The sequence below is a fragment of the Narcine bancroftii genome, chromosome 9 (genome assembly GCF_036971445.1).
Source record: "Narcine bancroftii isolate sNarBan1 chromosome 9, sNarBan1.hap1, whole genome shotgun sequence".
NCBI classification, from domain to species: domain Eukaryota; kingdom Metazoa; phylum Chordata; class Chondrichthyes; order Torpediniformes; family Narcinidae; genus Narcine; species Narcine bancroftii.
Window position 1 is genome coordinate 36,061,845 of NC_091477.1, and position 15,188 is coordinate 36,077,032.

Genomic DNA, 15,188 nt, shown 5'->3' on the forward strand with positions numbered 1-15,188 from the left:
AAAAAAAGATTAATTATTGTTGTGGATGATCAATTGTTTAAACAAAAACCAAATAATTCACCTACTCTTTATATATGAACCTTATTTTCTATATGGTCTATGCATGACCAAAGTATTAGCAATCAAAAGCTAAATGTAAAACAGTTATACATTTTCTGATAATTCATGCAACATTTCCAAAGTAGAAATGTTGACAAAATGCATTTTTTTTAAATTATTGTAGATCCAGCCCAGAACCACTACTTTTTCTTTGGCTTGGCTTCGCGGACGAAGATTTATGGAGGGGGTAAAAGTCCACGTCAGCTGCAGGCTCGTTTGTGGCTGACAAGTCCGATGCGGGACAGGCAGACACAGTTGCAGTGGCTGCAGGGGAAAAATGGTTGGTTGGGGTTGGGTGTTGGGTTTTTCCACCTTTGCCTTTTGTCAGTGAGGTGGGCTCTGCGGTCTTCTTCAAAGGAGGTTGCTGCCCGCCAAACTGTGAGGCGCCAAGATGCACGGTTCGAGGCGATATCAGCCCACTGGCGGTGGTCAATGTGGCAGGCACCAAGAGATTTCTTTAGGCAGTCATTGTACCTTTTCTTTGGTGCACCTCTGTCACGGTGGCCAGTGGAGAGCAGTGTAGAACCACTACTCACATGCGTGTAATGACAACACACTGTCCCACTGAGTAAACGCAGGAGTCCTGATACAGGTTTTATTTTAAGTCTGCCTTGAGCTTACCGGGGAGCACAAAATTGGTCTCAGCTCTTTGGCGTGAAAACAAAGGTCTGCAAATGAGGAATGGATTTGCTAGATCTTCCAATTGAGCAATTTACTGGTCAGGTTTCCAATAAATGAACTGAGGAGTGACCATAAAAACTACTGACTGCTTTATATATAAATATGTGTGTGTGTGTATATATATATATATATATATATATATATCTCAACCGACTTAAGACCAATCACAATAATGTACAAAAGGGATTGCTCTCAACACACTTCACATCAGACAAGAACCGATTGAACGTTCGCAAAAAAGAAAATTTGAGGATGAAAAGCAAATTCAATTGAGTGAAAAGTAAATCTGCGAGGCTGCGCTTGACCAGTTGCTCCGACCCTGCAATTGGGGCTGGATTTCCCAGTGAAGTTGGAAGAGTGCTCCAGAGGTAATCAATTCACCTCTGCCTAAAAGTGAGCCAGAGATCGAGCTTCGCCGCACTTACTGCAAAGAGTTATGAAAAACTGCCAAGTGGCGCATTCCCTCTTTATGTTGCTCGATGTTTCTGCCTGAAAAGGTTTCATTTGCAACTGCAAGTCTCCCCCACATCCGTCCATTGACATGTTTACTGATTCTAAGTCTACTTTGAACTCAGGAGGTGACTTGAGGAGGAGTCACTCCCTGATCGATTATTTGAGCGGTGCATAAGCACTGGGCGGTTTCCCCCAAGTTGGCGAGAGAGGTGCAACAATCCCAAGATATGGGGGACAACGTTCAGAAATGATTCAGCGTCCGGGTCCTGCAGCATTTAAGGATCTCAACGTTAAAGAATCACGAAACAGACGTTGTGCCCCACCACCCCCAATGAACCAGATGTGCCCCGATCCTCATCTGCAAAGAAAACCCCCAGCGGCGGTGCCCGACTCTATAAATGATCCCGAACACAGCAGCCCTCACATACATAATGCTTATTCGGGATCCGTCTCTTCTGCACGTCTTGCACCTTCACGTCCACAATGGATGGCCGAGGCATGGTCCGAGTCGTCGCGATCCAACCCGAGCCCCTTGCAGTGAAGTCCCAGACCCGCCACCGGCTGCAATCACTGCTGCGGCGCCTCGGCGATTCCTCATCCGCCGCGCTCACTTGCTGACCCCGCTCCTCGTCCCTGGTGCCATGAGCTTCACTGTTTTGTTCCCACCGAGTCCGACTATGAGCTTTCCCAGAGAATCCAACCAGAGGCAGTCCTCACTCAGCAGAAGCCGGCCCACAAACCCAGCCCATTAAAGGGACCCGCGACCCTGGTGGGTTGGGTCTACCGGCTTGTTTATAATGGGATGATTTGTTTTAAAAATAGAATGAAGTCCTTAAACAAATCTCAATGTAGGCACAAGTCTGTCAAAATAATCATTCGAACGAGTTCATCTTTAATTGAGTTCATGAAACATGAACTCAAATGTTCTCTCTCTCTCTCTCTCTCCCCTGCCGTGAATTTCCAGCCTTCTCGCGTTCCTTTTGAATGCCTGCATTTTGCTTTTGCAACAATCTGCTCGTCTTTGCTGCTGCCCTCAAGTAGGTGGTTGCTCCAGTTTGCAAGTCACCAGTCTGTTCATGCACCTTGCTTTCAGGAGGAACAAGACTGGATGAGCCCATCTCTGGAATATTTCCGCGTATAAGACGACCCTTCCAATTTCGGCCTGAATTTCAGGGTTTTCTCATATAGAGGGTGTATAAGACGCCTCCCCCCCCCCCCCCCCCCCCCCACTCCCCAAATATGTGCGTTGACTGAGCTGGAGTCGCATTGACTAAATAATACTTGTGATTGCTGTCATACCAGGTGGTTTGACTTCTCTACTGTAACCACTAGATGTCTGCTTGAACGAGTCATTTCATGTGTGTGAAGAATGGAATAATTGGATGAAGAATGCTGAAAAATACTATACAATGAGTGCTGTGTGTCTGTGATCAAAGCATGGGATAAAGTGAAAGAAGAGACTGTAATAAAATCTTTCCAAAAAAATGCAGTATTTCTAGTGCAATGGGACACTGACAACAGAGTGGAAGTCAACTCTTCAGATTCAGACTGGGTCCCATGATAGTGAAAACAGTGAAACTCCAGATTTGCTTGCCCAGTACTTTGTCTCAGATGATGATAATGATTTTGAGGGATCTTAGATGTGTTAATTTTAAAATAAAATTTTCTTTCTTAAAATCTTGTTGTAGGATGAGGTTTGAGTGGGTTATGGAACCAATCGAGTGGTATTTTGAGTAGAATTTTAAAGTCACATTTTTGTATCTGGCGTACAAGAGGACCCCTGTTTTTGGCATGTTTTTGAGTGCTTCAAGGGTCTTGCACGGTACCTATTTTCCACCCCAATCAAATATCCAGTTTTCCTTCTCCAATAGTCTGAGAATGAATAAATGATATGTTTCAATGAAAATGAAAGAATCCTTTTAAGTTCTCTAGTGAACGCTACGATACCACACAACATCACTGAAGAACTCTAAAAGTACCCATGCCTCTTCCTGGGCTGCTATGACACAGACACCACACTGACAAAAGAATACATTAAATATAAGCACAAGTCAGCTATTCAAACCCTGGGCATCAAACAAAAAACACAAAACTTTCCAGGTAAAGTCCCCTTAATCATGTTTGGGACAAAGACATGATGATAGGTTCTGGCCCAAAATATCAACCATTGATTTTTTTTCCCCCAGCTGATGCTGCTCAACCCACTGAATTCTTCGAGCAGATTCTACTTAACCTCCTTCCCCATCACCTGTTCATCAATGCCCACTTTGTAGCTCTGACCTTAGAACCTTGGTCCAAACTTGAACATGAAGCTGAATTCTGGACATCAGCTGAGATTGATTGGTCACGACACCAGTGTAGCAATTTACTTTACATGGCAACGTTGAGTTCTGATAAAAATGAAGTCAATGGACATCCTGTGGAAAACATACCATTGGTTAAAATCATACCTTGTATAAAGGAAACTCGTCATGGCTCAAAGGATGAGTGCTCATACTCCAACTATTCACAATATATAATGATTACGATGAGGTAACTGAAATGAAACATTTCCAAGTTTCCAGATGACACAAAATGGTTGGATATTCAAATGTGAGCTGTAAGGGGATGCAGAGGTTTCAATGTGGTTTATACGAGTTGTAGACAAATGCATGAAGGATGCTGGATAACCTCACATTATTTCACATCATACAATTTAATTACAGACCGATTGGTAATGCTTTGCAATGAGAAAAATAGATGCAGAAAGACCTGGCTAACCTTGTACAAGCAAGTCGTCAGGTATAGCAAGTAGTTAGAAAACCACATGATGTGTTGTATGTTAGTGCAAAAGGACTTAAGTATTGGACAGGGATGTATTGCTGCACCTACTCCTGAAGTTTTGTATGCTGATCTGATCTGCTATTCTGAATTAAAATGAAGTCAACCTATACTTGAGTACAATAGGTAATGCAAAATAAAACAAAAGTGCAGTTGTTTTCTGGACTGACTGGCATAGAAATAACATCTTAGAAGAGACTTAATGGAGAATGGTCCTGAAAGTTACATGGAGAATATTCTCAATAGATAGAGTTCAGAACCATTCATCACAACCTTGGGATATAGAATATGCCATTTAGAACTGAGATGAGGGGAAAACATCTTCACCCAGAGACTGGTAAACCTAGGGATTTCTCGACTATTGAAGTCAATGAAGGCATATTCAAGAATTTGGTTTCTATATTTATGAATGCTCAAAGGAATAAGGGCTAATGGGAAGGATGTAGAAACAAGATATCAAAGTAGACAATCAGCCAATTTTCCATAATTGCTGAGGTTCATTCATCTCATCTAGGCACATCATGGGCGTTCTCCCATGGTTTGTAGCACTCAGCATGAAGAACGATTTGGAGAAAGATTATTTGGATGAAAAAAATATGCTTTTCTGTCAATTATACAGTATAAACAACAGAAAACAATTGTGTTTATTGTTGGAAAATGAATGGGATACATTCTGTATTATCTAGAATTCAACCTTTGGGGTTCTGGAGGACAAGGGAAATCTAAAGAGGCCCTTTAGCAAAAGGACACAACAACATTGTCAGATAGGTAAAAACACAAATGCTGGAGGAACTCAGCAAGTCTCACATTCACAACATTAATAGGAAGTAAAGATACATAACTGATGCTTCAGGGCTGAGCCCGTCTTCTTGTGCGAGTAAAAAGTAGGCAGGTGCCTGAATTAAAATGCTAGGAAGGAGAATGGGCAGACAAACGGTGTTCATTGGATATGGATGGGAGGACAGGAGAAAGGTGAGAATTGACTGGGAGTTGGGGATGTTTTTGGTCCTGTGGAAGCACCGAGGCAGAGGGAAAAGGGAAGAGAAAGGGAGAGAAAGGAAAGGAGAAATAGGGAAAGATAGTGGGAGGAGGGGGCTAACGGAGAAGTCATTATTAATGTCATCCAGTTGGAGGGTGACCAGACAGTGTTGCTGGTGTCACTCCAATTTGCAGGTAGTCTCAGTCTGGCAATGCATGAGACTACATTGACAGTTATGCTGGCAAGGGAGTGGGGTAGGGCAAGAGAGTGGGGTGGCCACTGGGAGATCCCTGCTCTTGTGTCAGACAGAGCTGAGGTGCTCAATGAAGTGATCTCGCAGTGTATGTCTGGTCCTTCCACAACAGGAGCATCGGATGGTGCAGGGATGAGAGGGATATAAGACAGGTGTTTTGCACTTCGTAGTTCTGCCAAAACTTTGTATACTTTAGGATAGTAATGAAATAGAAATGCATCAACCTCCCTCTTTTGCTCTGCTCTATTCACTAATATCAACAATCTGCTGATAACTAAGATCATGGAATCAGAGAAAAGTCTACAATTATTTCCAGAAATTTTCCCTACATTTACATTTTAATGGGAGAACTGATACCTGAAAAATCAGAGAAAATTATCCAACATCTGGCTTAAGAGTCAGAAAAGTATCAAGACAGTATAAAAAGCATCATAAAAGTGCCTATAATACATCATAACTAGCTTCATTTGAGAATAATCAAAAAAATTCAATTTTGGCAATATCATTGACCCAAAAATTTAACTCCACGTCTCTCCCCTGTGCTGCCTGTGGCAGCCATACATGCCCAGGCTACAACACCCCCACCACTATGTTTCTCAGATGAGGTGGTATGCTTTGGATCTTGGGTAATTCCTTTACACCGCCACACTTTGCTTTTCCCATCATTCTTATACTGGTTAATCTTGGTCTCATGTGTCCATAAGACCTTTTTCTCCCAGAATTCTGTAGGCTCTTATAAATACATCTTAGCAAACTGTAACCTGGTGGTTCTATTTCTGTGGCTAACTAGTGGTTTGCATCTTGCAGTGTAGCCTCTGTATTTCTGTTCTTGGAGACTTCTGTGGACAGTGGTCATTGACATATCCATACCTACCTCGTAAAGAGTGTTTCTGATCTGTCGGACAAGTATTTTCTTCATTATGATGAGAATTTCTCTGTCATTAACAGTGGAGGCCTTCCTTGGCCTACCAATCCCTTTGTGATTACTGAGCTCACCAGTACGCTCTTTCTTCTTAATGATGATTCAAACAATTGATTTTGGTAAAACCAAGGTTTAGGCTATTTCTCTTACTGTTTTATTCTTGTTTTTTCATCCTCATTATGGCTTCTTTGAGTTTCATTGGCTCAACTCTGAGCTTCATGTTGAAAACTAGCAAATACAGACTCCAAAGGTGATCAAAAGCCAAGAAGCAAGCCTAGCTCTCTTACTCCAACACTAATGAACCAATTAAAATATACCTGAGTAATCATAAACACCTGTGAAACTAAATGTTCCAAACATTATAGTGTCCTGAAAAGGGGGAAATATGTCTAAAAAGTGCTATGATTTCTACATGATCAAACCAAAATAAATAACTGTGAATAAAATTTGGAGTGTGCACTTTAATCACATGTGAATTGTTTGATTACATATTTAAAAATGTGGATCACAGGGGCAAATCAATGAAAAAAAAAGTGTCTTCATCCCAAACATTATGAAGGGCACTGTATATCCTTGCTAGAATGCAGTTGAATATACATACTGGGTGGAGTTGAATAGAGAGAATAAAATGGAGAGCAGAAAATTATTGTGAATAGATTGGCATAGAAGGGACTATTTCCTTGGTTTAAACTCTATGACACATAGCAAATTCACATTTAGTGAATGCATAAACTTTCTGAAGCTTTGTGTTGGGGAAGGACTCAATCAAACTCACAGCAACATGTTTTATGCAATGTTAATTTTTTTTCAATATGTTTTTTTCTGGAAAGTCTTTTCTCCATTAAAGGAAATTTAAGTGCCAATAATATTATTCTATAGTGAGAATGTAAGTTTTAAAATGTTGTCTGGGAGAGGGAAGCTAACTGCATTCCTTTTTTTGTTGTTTTCAATTCAACAAGGCCAGAATTGATAAGGACCTCCTTATTTGGCAAAGCAGTAAAAGTCTATTAACCATTGGGTAAGGGACATGACCCTAACTGACGAATCCCAAGAAAATTCTGACATATGGAGCAGTCTGTTTGAATGTTCTGACTGTATGACTTGTAAACTATGAGGCAGCTGCTCTTGGGGTGAGATTAGCTGTTTGTGGCAAAGCTTCTTGCTATTCCAGAGTTCTCACACTTTGCAAACTGATTAAAACATTTGTTTGTGCAACTGTGTTTGTTTTCAAGCAACCAAAGGTCCACTTTAACAATAGGACAATTAATAATGTAAACAAGTTAAAAAAGATGAAGATTGAAAAGTCACAGGGGGGTGTCCTTGTACAAGATTCACTGAAAATTAACATGCAAGTCAGAAACCAAAATAGCCCACTGGTGTTTACTGCAAGAATATTTGAATAAGGGAGTAGATGTATCTTTCTTGAATTATGTAAAGACTTGGTGATACCACATCTGGAACACTGTGTTCAAGTCTGTTCTCTCCAGCAATAGTGAAAATGCAAGAAAGATGCACCAGATTTAATTCTGTTGTGGATTTTTTTTTGCTTCAAGGACAAATTGAGTTTATAAGGATAACAGGTGAATTCAATTAAAGTCCACATGATTTTCAGGGCTGCTTCGGGTAGATACAGGGTTGATATTTCCCTCAATTGAGGTGTTTAGATCCAGGTGTCCATTGTTACAAATCAAAAGATTAGCCATTCACAGAGATAAGAAAACTGTCTTTACCCAAAGAGTAAATCTTCAGAATTCTGCAGGCAAAGGGGCTGTGAAGGCTCAATCACTGATTGTATTCGTCAGAAATCAAAATGCTTTCAGATATTAAGGAATAAAGGGTTAGCAGGAGCACTGAGGTTGATGATATACTATAATTTTATTGACTGGATGGCCCATTCCTTCCTCTCCTTAAGGTAAGACGTAAACAACAAAAGAAAGAGATAATTCACTGGTTAAGATGAACTAACTATAAAATATTCTACTGTGCACATTTATAAATACAGTAATCAAGTTCAAACCATTCTTCATTGAAAATGTAAATAAACCATCAGTGATCGCCATCTACAGGTGAAATGTGTTGTTGAGAAACAAAATTGGCCATTATACATTGCCATAAATTTTGACGGCTCTGTATACAGAGCCGTTGTCATACCCACACTCCTGTTCGGCTCCGAATCATGGGTCCTCTACCGGCACCACCTACGGCTCCTAGAACGCTTCCACCAGCGTTGTCTCCGCTCCATCCTCAACATCCATTGGAGCGCTCACACCCCTAACGTCGAGGTACTCGAGATGGCAGAGGTCGACAGCATCGAGTCCACGCTGCTGAAGATCCAGCTGCGCTGGATGGGTCACGTCTCCAGAATGGAGGACCATCGCCTTCCCAAGATCGTATTATATGGCGAGCTCTCCACTGGCCACCGTGACAGAGGTGCACCAAAGAAAAGGTACAAGGACTGCCTAAAGAAATCTCTTGGTGCCTGCCACATTGACCACCGCCAGTGGGCTGATAACGCCTCAAACCGTGCATCTTGGCGCCTCACAGTTTGGCGGGCAGCAGCCTCCTTTGAAGAAGTCCGCAGAGCCCACCTCACTGACAAAAGGCAAAGGAGGAAAAACCCAACACCCAACCCCAACCAACCAATTTTCCCTTGCAACCGCTGCAATCGTGCCTGCCTGTCCCGCATCGGACTGGTCAGCCACAAACGAGCCTGCAGCTGACGTGGACTTTTTACCCCCTCCATAAATCTTCGTCCGCGAAGCCAAGCCAAAGAAGAAAAAAAAATTTTGACTATACATTTTGACATCACGGGGGATATGTTCCAAAACCCCCAGCTGCCTGAAATCGCAGATAGAACTGAACCCTATATATACTATATTAATCTGATAACCGATACAGCTACTAAGTGACTAATGGGCAGGTAGCAAATATCGCGTGGATACACTGGACAAAGGGATGATTCACTTCCCGGGTGGGACGGTGTGAGATTTCATCATGCTACTCAGAACGGTATGCAATTTTAAACTTATGAATTGTTTACATCTGGGATTTTCCATTTAATATTTTTGGACCATGGTTGACTGCGGGTAACTGAAACCACAGAAAGCGAAACCATGGATGAGGAGGGGCCACTGTTTCAATTAGTGATATCAGCAAAGTGTTCTCAGCTGGCCGCAAGAATGGGACAACATACTAAGCTGTGATACACATGAAGATGAAGCATGAATCAATCATTCTTTGTGATCAACTATGTAGTTTTAAATGCAAAGATCATCTAGATGTCACACATGGGAAAGGATGGGGCAATTATAAGACAGACAAACAGATTTGTCAGGAGAGAGTAGCACAGAGATCAGGATGAAGAGATTAAAAAGGAGCAATTGTGGAGATTGGTGCATTAGCAGACCAATGATATCAGATGGTGGTCATATCTCTGGCACAGTCTAGCCCTTCAGCTCAGAAAGGAAGGGGAAGAAGAGGAGACCCATAGTGATTGGGTTTTCGATAATTAAGAATAGATAGGACGCCATGTGAACAAGATTGAGGCTCCCGAATGATACATTGCCTCCCAGGTACCAGGATCAGGGATGTCTTAGATCGTCCATAACATTCTTAAATAGGAGCATCAGCAACCAGATATCATTGATAATGTTGGTACCAATGACATAGATAGGAAAAGGGATGAGTTCCTGAAGAGAGAATGGAGGGAGTTAGGAAAGAAGGTGAAAAGTAGGACCTCACTGGTGGTAATCTCTGGATTGCTAGAGTGCCAGATGCCAATGAGGGCAGGAATAGGAATTTATGGCAGATGAATGCTTGACTGAAGAATTGGTGCAGGGGTTCAGATTCATAGATCTCTTCTGAGGAAGATATGCAGTGGATGTGGTATATTTGGACTATCAAAAGTCTTTTGATATGCAGTGGATGTGGTATATTTGGACTATCAAAAGTCTTTTGACTTGAGGCTGCTTAACAAGATAGGAGCCCATGGAATTACAGCAAGGATACTAGGATGGGTAAAGCATTGGCCGACTGGCAGGAAACAGAGAGTGGGAACCAAGGGATCCTTTTCCGGTTGGCTACTGGTTTCCGGTGGTTTTCCGCAGGGGTCAGTGTTGGCGCCACTTCTTTTTAATGTTGTATGTTAATGATTTGGATTACAGAATCAATGGCTATATGGCTAAGTTTTCAGATTGTATAAAAATAGATGGATGGGCAGGTAATGAGTTGGAAATGGAGAGGTTGCAGAGAAACTTAGATAGATTAGGAGCATGGGCAAAGAAGTGGTCAATGAAATTCAACATTTGAACAGTTGTGCACTTTGGTAGAGTAAATTTGCATAAGGAGAAAATTCAAAGGTGCAGGATACCCTAAAAGTTGAGTCGGTGGTGAAGAAGGTGAATATAATGTTGGCGTTCATATCTTGAGGAATAGCTGGGATGTGATGTTGAGGCTTTATAAGGCGCTGGTGAAGCCTCACAGAGCACAGTTTTGGGCTCCTTATTTAAGAAAGGATATAGTGGGATTGGAGAGGGTTCAAAGGAAGATTTACAAGAATGATTCCTGGAATGAAGGGATTAGCAGATGAGGAACATTTGACAGTTCTAGGACTGTACTTCCTAGGGTTCAGAAGAAAGAAGGGGGACCGCATGGAAACATTCTGAACGTTGAAAGGTCTGGAGAGTGCAAGTGCGGGAATGTGGATTCCCCATTAAGTCAAGAACAAGAGGGTACAACTTCAGGATTGAGGGTCACCGTTTTTTTTATAAATAAAGAAATGGGGTTGGAATTGCTTTCGCCGGAGACAAGGTGAACCTCTGGAAATTTGCTACCACGCCGATCAGGTCATCGGGTGTATTTAAGGCAGAGATTGATTATCGATCTGTATAGTCAGGATATCAAACGTGATGGGGAGACGGCAGGCGAGTGGGGCTGAGAGGGAGAAGGTATCAGCTCATGATGGAATGGCGGAAAGGACACGACGGGCCGAATGGCCTACATCCTTATGCGAGTGAACCTCAAACGCTGCTGATCACTTTACTACCTCCAGTAATGGCATGACATCGTCCTGTCCACTGACGACGTCAAATAATGGTTAGAACTCAAATGAATCTGAAAGACCGTGTGTAATTAAGAGGCAAAACCGAAAGACAGGAATGGTGATAATATCATGCCCGTTTGCTGTGGATCATTTGTCAGTCCGCTGCATTCAACCTACCCACCCCACATCAACCCCGGAGGGAGCCGTTTGAACAATAAACCCGCGTCTCTGAAGTTTGCAACTGAAACAAAGGAGTGGAGTGCGTTTCGGAGGGATCCCGTGCAAAGAGCCAGTTGGCCTTCTGCTCGCCGCAGCGAAGGGAGGAGTCAAGGCGCGGTTTAAAAGCTGGGTCGGCTCCCAGAGCAATGACATCGTCTTTCTCCCAGACTTGCGTAGGCAGTTAAAAGTTTGCCCCCCCCCCCCCCCGGAAATTCACCCCAGAAACAAAGTTTGCCTGATCCACAATGTCAGTTTAAAATCACTTGCAATGCTTACTGAAACGTCGTCGCGGAGACTTGCCTGCACGTTGTTTGACCGACCAGCGCGGTGCCCCGGACCCAACACGGCGGTCTCAGCCCGACCAGCGCGGTGCCCCAGACCCGTCGCGGTCTCAGCCCGACCAGCGCGGTGCCCGGGACCCGTCGCGGTCTCAGCCCGACCAGCGCGGTGCCCGGGACCCGTCGCGGTCTCAGCCCGACCAGCGCGGTGCCCCGGACCCAACACGGCGGTCTCAGCCCGACCAGCGCGGTGCCCCAGACCCGTCGCGGTCTCAGCCCGACCAGCGCGGTGCCCGGGACCCGTCGCGGTCTCAGCCCGACCAGCGCGGTGCCCGGGACCCGTCGCGGTCTCAGCCCGACCAGCGCGGTGCCCCGGACCCAACACGGCGGTCTCAGCCCGACCAGCGCGGTGCCCCAGACCCGTCGCGGTCTCAGCCCGACCAGCGCGGTGCCCCGGACCCAACACGGCGGTCTCAGCCCGACCAGCGCGGTGCCCCGGACCCAACACGGCGGTCTCAGCCCGACCAGCGCGGTGCCCCAGACCCGTCGCGGTCTCAGCCCGACCAGCGCGGTGCCCGGGACCCGTCGCGGTCTCAGCCCGACCAGCGCGGTGCCCGGGACCCGTCGCGGTCTCAGCCCGACCAGCGCGGTGCCCCGGACCCAACACGGCGGTCTCAGCCCGACCAGCGCGGTGCCCCGGTGGAATTGCAGCCTGATGTCACGAGAAGGCAATGAGCTCGATTTAAAGGATGCTGCAGCGTGATTAACCGGAGCCACACGGTGTCACATCAGAATTGTACACCTTCGGAGAGAAATATCCATCATCAAAACCGTCTATAAAAAAAAACTGCAGTATGATATGCGCGTTTCCTAAATTTCACGCGAAAATTAACTTGCACTCGATTTTGATTGAGAAGGAAGCCTGCGAGTGATAACCAGAGACTGTGCGTTTCCATCGTGCTGTAACCACATCAAATAGCAGTGTTATGAACAAGGCGTCCTTTATTGAGGCTAGGAATTTTCAGCCGCTGATATAAAAATCTGCTGAAAGGAAATCTGTTGAAAGGAAATCAATCTTGTCATCTATTCCACTACATGACGTTATATAATTACAAGTAGTCCCCGACTTGCGATCATGGATTGGTTGTAACTCGGATTGTTTTGGTCGTAGATCGGGGACTTCAGACTACTGTATACAGTACTTTTAATAGATGTACTTGGGAGTTTTAATAGATTTTTAAAATTTTGGTCATGTGCAGGTGGTAGAGAACTATCTGTAATTAAGAGTTTATATTTTATCCTTTATTAAATAGTTTATATTAATGTACAATTATAATGCAATCTGTTCATTGACTCTCTTGGTCCCTTGACTCTTGCCTTCACTACATTTACAATCCGAAATACCCACTCCAGGCATTAATAAGTTCAGTGGATTTCCTTGTACAGTACTAGTTTAAGGTCCTGATATGTCCATAAGGTCCCCGTTTGCCATTAGCAATGTCCAAACTTAGAGAAGTCATTTTAATGTGAGCTCTTAAAGCAGCAACATCCCAACTTGACACCAAGTTATGGGTTATTAGTTTTTTTATGTTCCAATCACAAATATTATAGAGGTAGAGCTGTGACTGAAAATCCTCAGTTGAAGGTGGTAACTTCAAAAGAACTTTTTTAGTGTCTGCATACAACTGTATCAGAGTCATGCCACATAATGCAAAACAGTTCTTGAAGGTACTCGGCCTTCAGGTGCACAATCGTTCTTCGATTCAAAAGATGTGTACTTCTGGAAGATGTTTCATTCATCAAAATATCAAATAATGAAAAATTGAAATGGCATAGTGCACATTTTGAGAAGAGTGCTCTGATTTTAAATATGAAGATATACACCCCCACATGAGACACTGCAGAAAATGTTCATAAATTGAGAAATTACATTACTTTTTTTTTAGACAAACACCTAAAACAAGCTGTACATTTACCATTCTTTTTTTCTGTTACAATTAAAACTTTTTTTTTAATACAAGCTAAAGCACACCAACAGGTCCCTCTATCCTGTGAGCCCATATCACTCAAACACCACCAATTAGCCCACAAACATCGTTCATTTTTAGTTTTGATAAATAGGCTACTCAGCCTCTCATGTCTGCTCCTCTATTTAATAAAAGGCTGGCTGATCTGAATTTTGCCTCAACTCTACATTCCAGTTTACTCATTTATTTAAGAATCTATCCATCTTAATATTTAAAGTCACTGCTTTCCCCTCCCTTTAAGGATGCTCCAAAGATTCATAGCCTCCTGAGAAAAATTTCTCATCTGTCTTAATTGAGAAATTCCTTATCACAATCCTGGTTCCAAATTCTCCCACAGTAGAAAAGGTCCTCTCCATAACCATCTTTCAAAGCTCTTCAGAATTTTGCATCAATAAAATTCAACCTTCTCAACTACACATTCCTCAAGACTATACATTAATTCCTGACATTTTGTAAAACATTTTCTGAACTGCTCCCAACAGGTTAGTATCTTGCCTTAAAGAATGGCTGTTTATGTGTTATCTGAGTGAGATGGACTTTGAGACTCTAATTAGTATTAAATTTAAATATGCAGCATGGTAACAGGGCCTTCAAGCCCACAAGCCCATGCCATCCAATTAACCTGCAACCCCTGGAGATTTTGAAGGGTGGAAGGAAACTGAGGAAACCCATGCACAATGTACAAACTCCTTAAACCTGGTTGCTGGCACTGCAATAGCATTTTGCTACCTGGTACACTGCAATTCTTTGGCTTGGCTTCGCGGACGAAGATTTAAGGAGGGGGTAAAAGTCCACGTCAGCTGCAGGCTCGTTTGTGGCTGACAAGTCCGATGCGGGACAGGCAGACACGGTTGCAGCGGCTGCAGGGGAAAATTGGTTGGTTGGGGTTGGGTGTTGGGTTTTTCCTCCTTTGCCTTTTGTCAGTGAGGTGGGCTCTGGTCTTCTTCAAAGGAGGTTGCTGCCCGCCAAACTGTGAGGCGCCAAGATGCACGGTTTGAGGCGATATCAGCCCACTGGCGGTGGTCAATGTGGCAGGCACCAAGAGATTTCTTTAGGCAGTCCTTGTACCTCTTCTTTGGTGCACCTCTGTCACGGTGGCCAGTGGAGAGCTCGCCATATAACACGATCTTGGGAAGGCGATGGTCCTCCATTCTGGAGACGTGACCCACCCAGCGCAGCTGGATCTTCAGCAGCGTGGACTCGATGCTGTCGACCTCTGCCATCTCGAGTACTTCGACGTTAGGGATGAAAGCGCTCCAATGGATGTTGAGGATGGAGCGGAGACAACATTGTGCTAACTGGTACGCTAAATTGTTATTACGATGAGATTATATAATTCAGAAGCTGCATTAAAAACTTTTCTGATCACAATAGTGATACTTATCAAGTGTTAAAAATATGTAGCAAGACAATAGG

At 43.6% G+C, this 15,188-nt stretch overlaps 1 protein-coding gene across 3 annotated transcripts in view; it reads right to left on the minus strand.

Annotated features, from left to right (window-relative positions):
* The window catches only part of sh3pxd2b (SH3 and PX domains 2B), a 265,721-nt gene extending 253,619 nt beyond the window's left edge, over positions 1–12,102 (minus strand). For 2 of the 3 annotated variants that reach the window (XM_069898789.1, XM_069898787.1), the window contains exon 1: positions 1,662–1,948. In XM_069898789.1, the coding sequence (XP_069754890.1) occupies positions 1,662–1,733 (72 nt within the window). In that variant the 5' untranslated portion in view covers positions 1,734–1,948. Of the gene's footprint in view, positions 1–1,661; positions 1,949–11,743 lie in introns of those variants that run through there. The other variant, XM_069898788.1, reaches the window with a different exon arrangement.
* Positions 12,103–15,188: the final 3,086 nt, after the last annotated feature.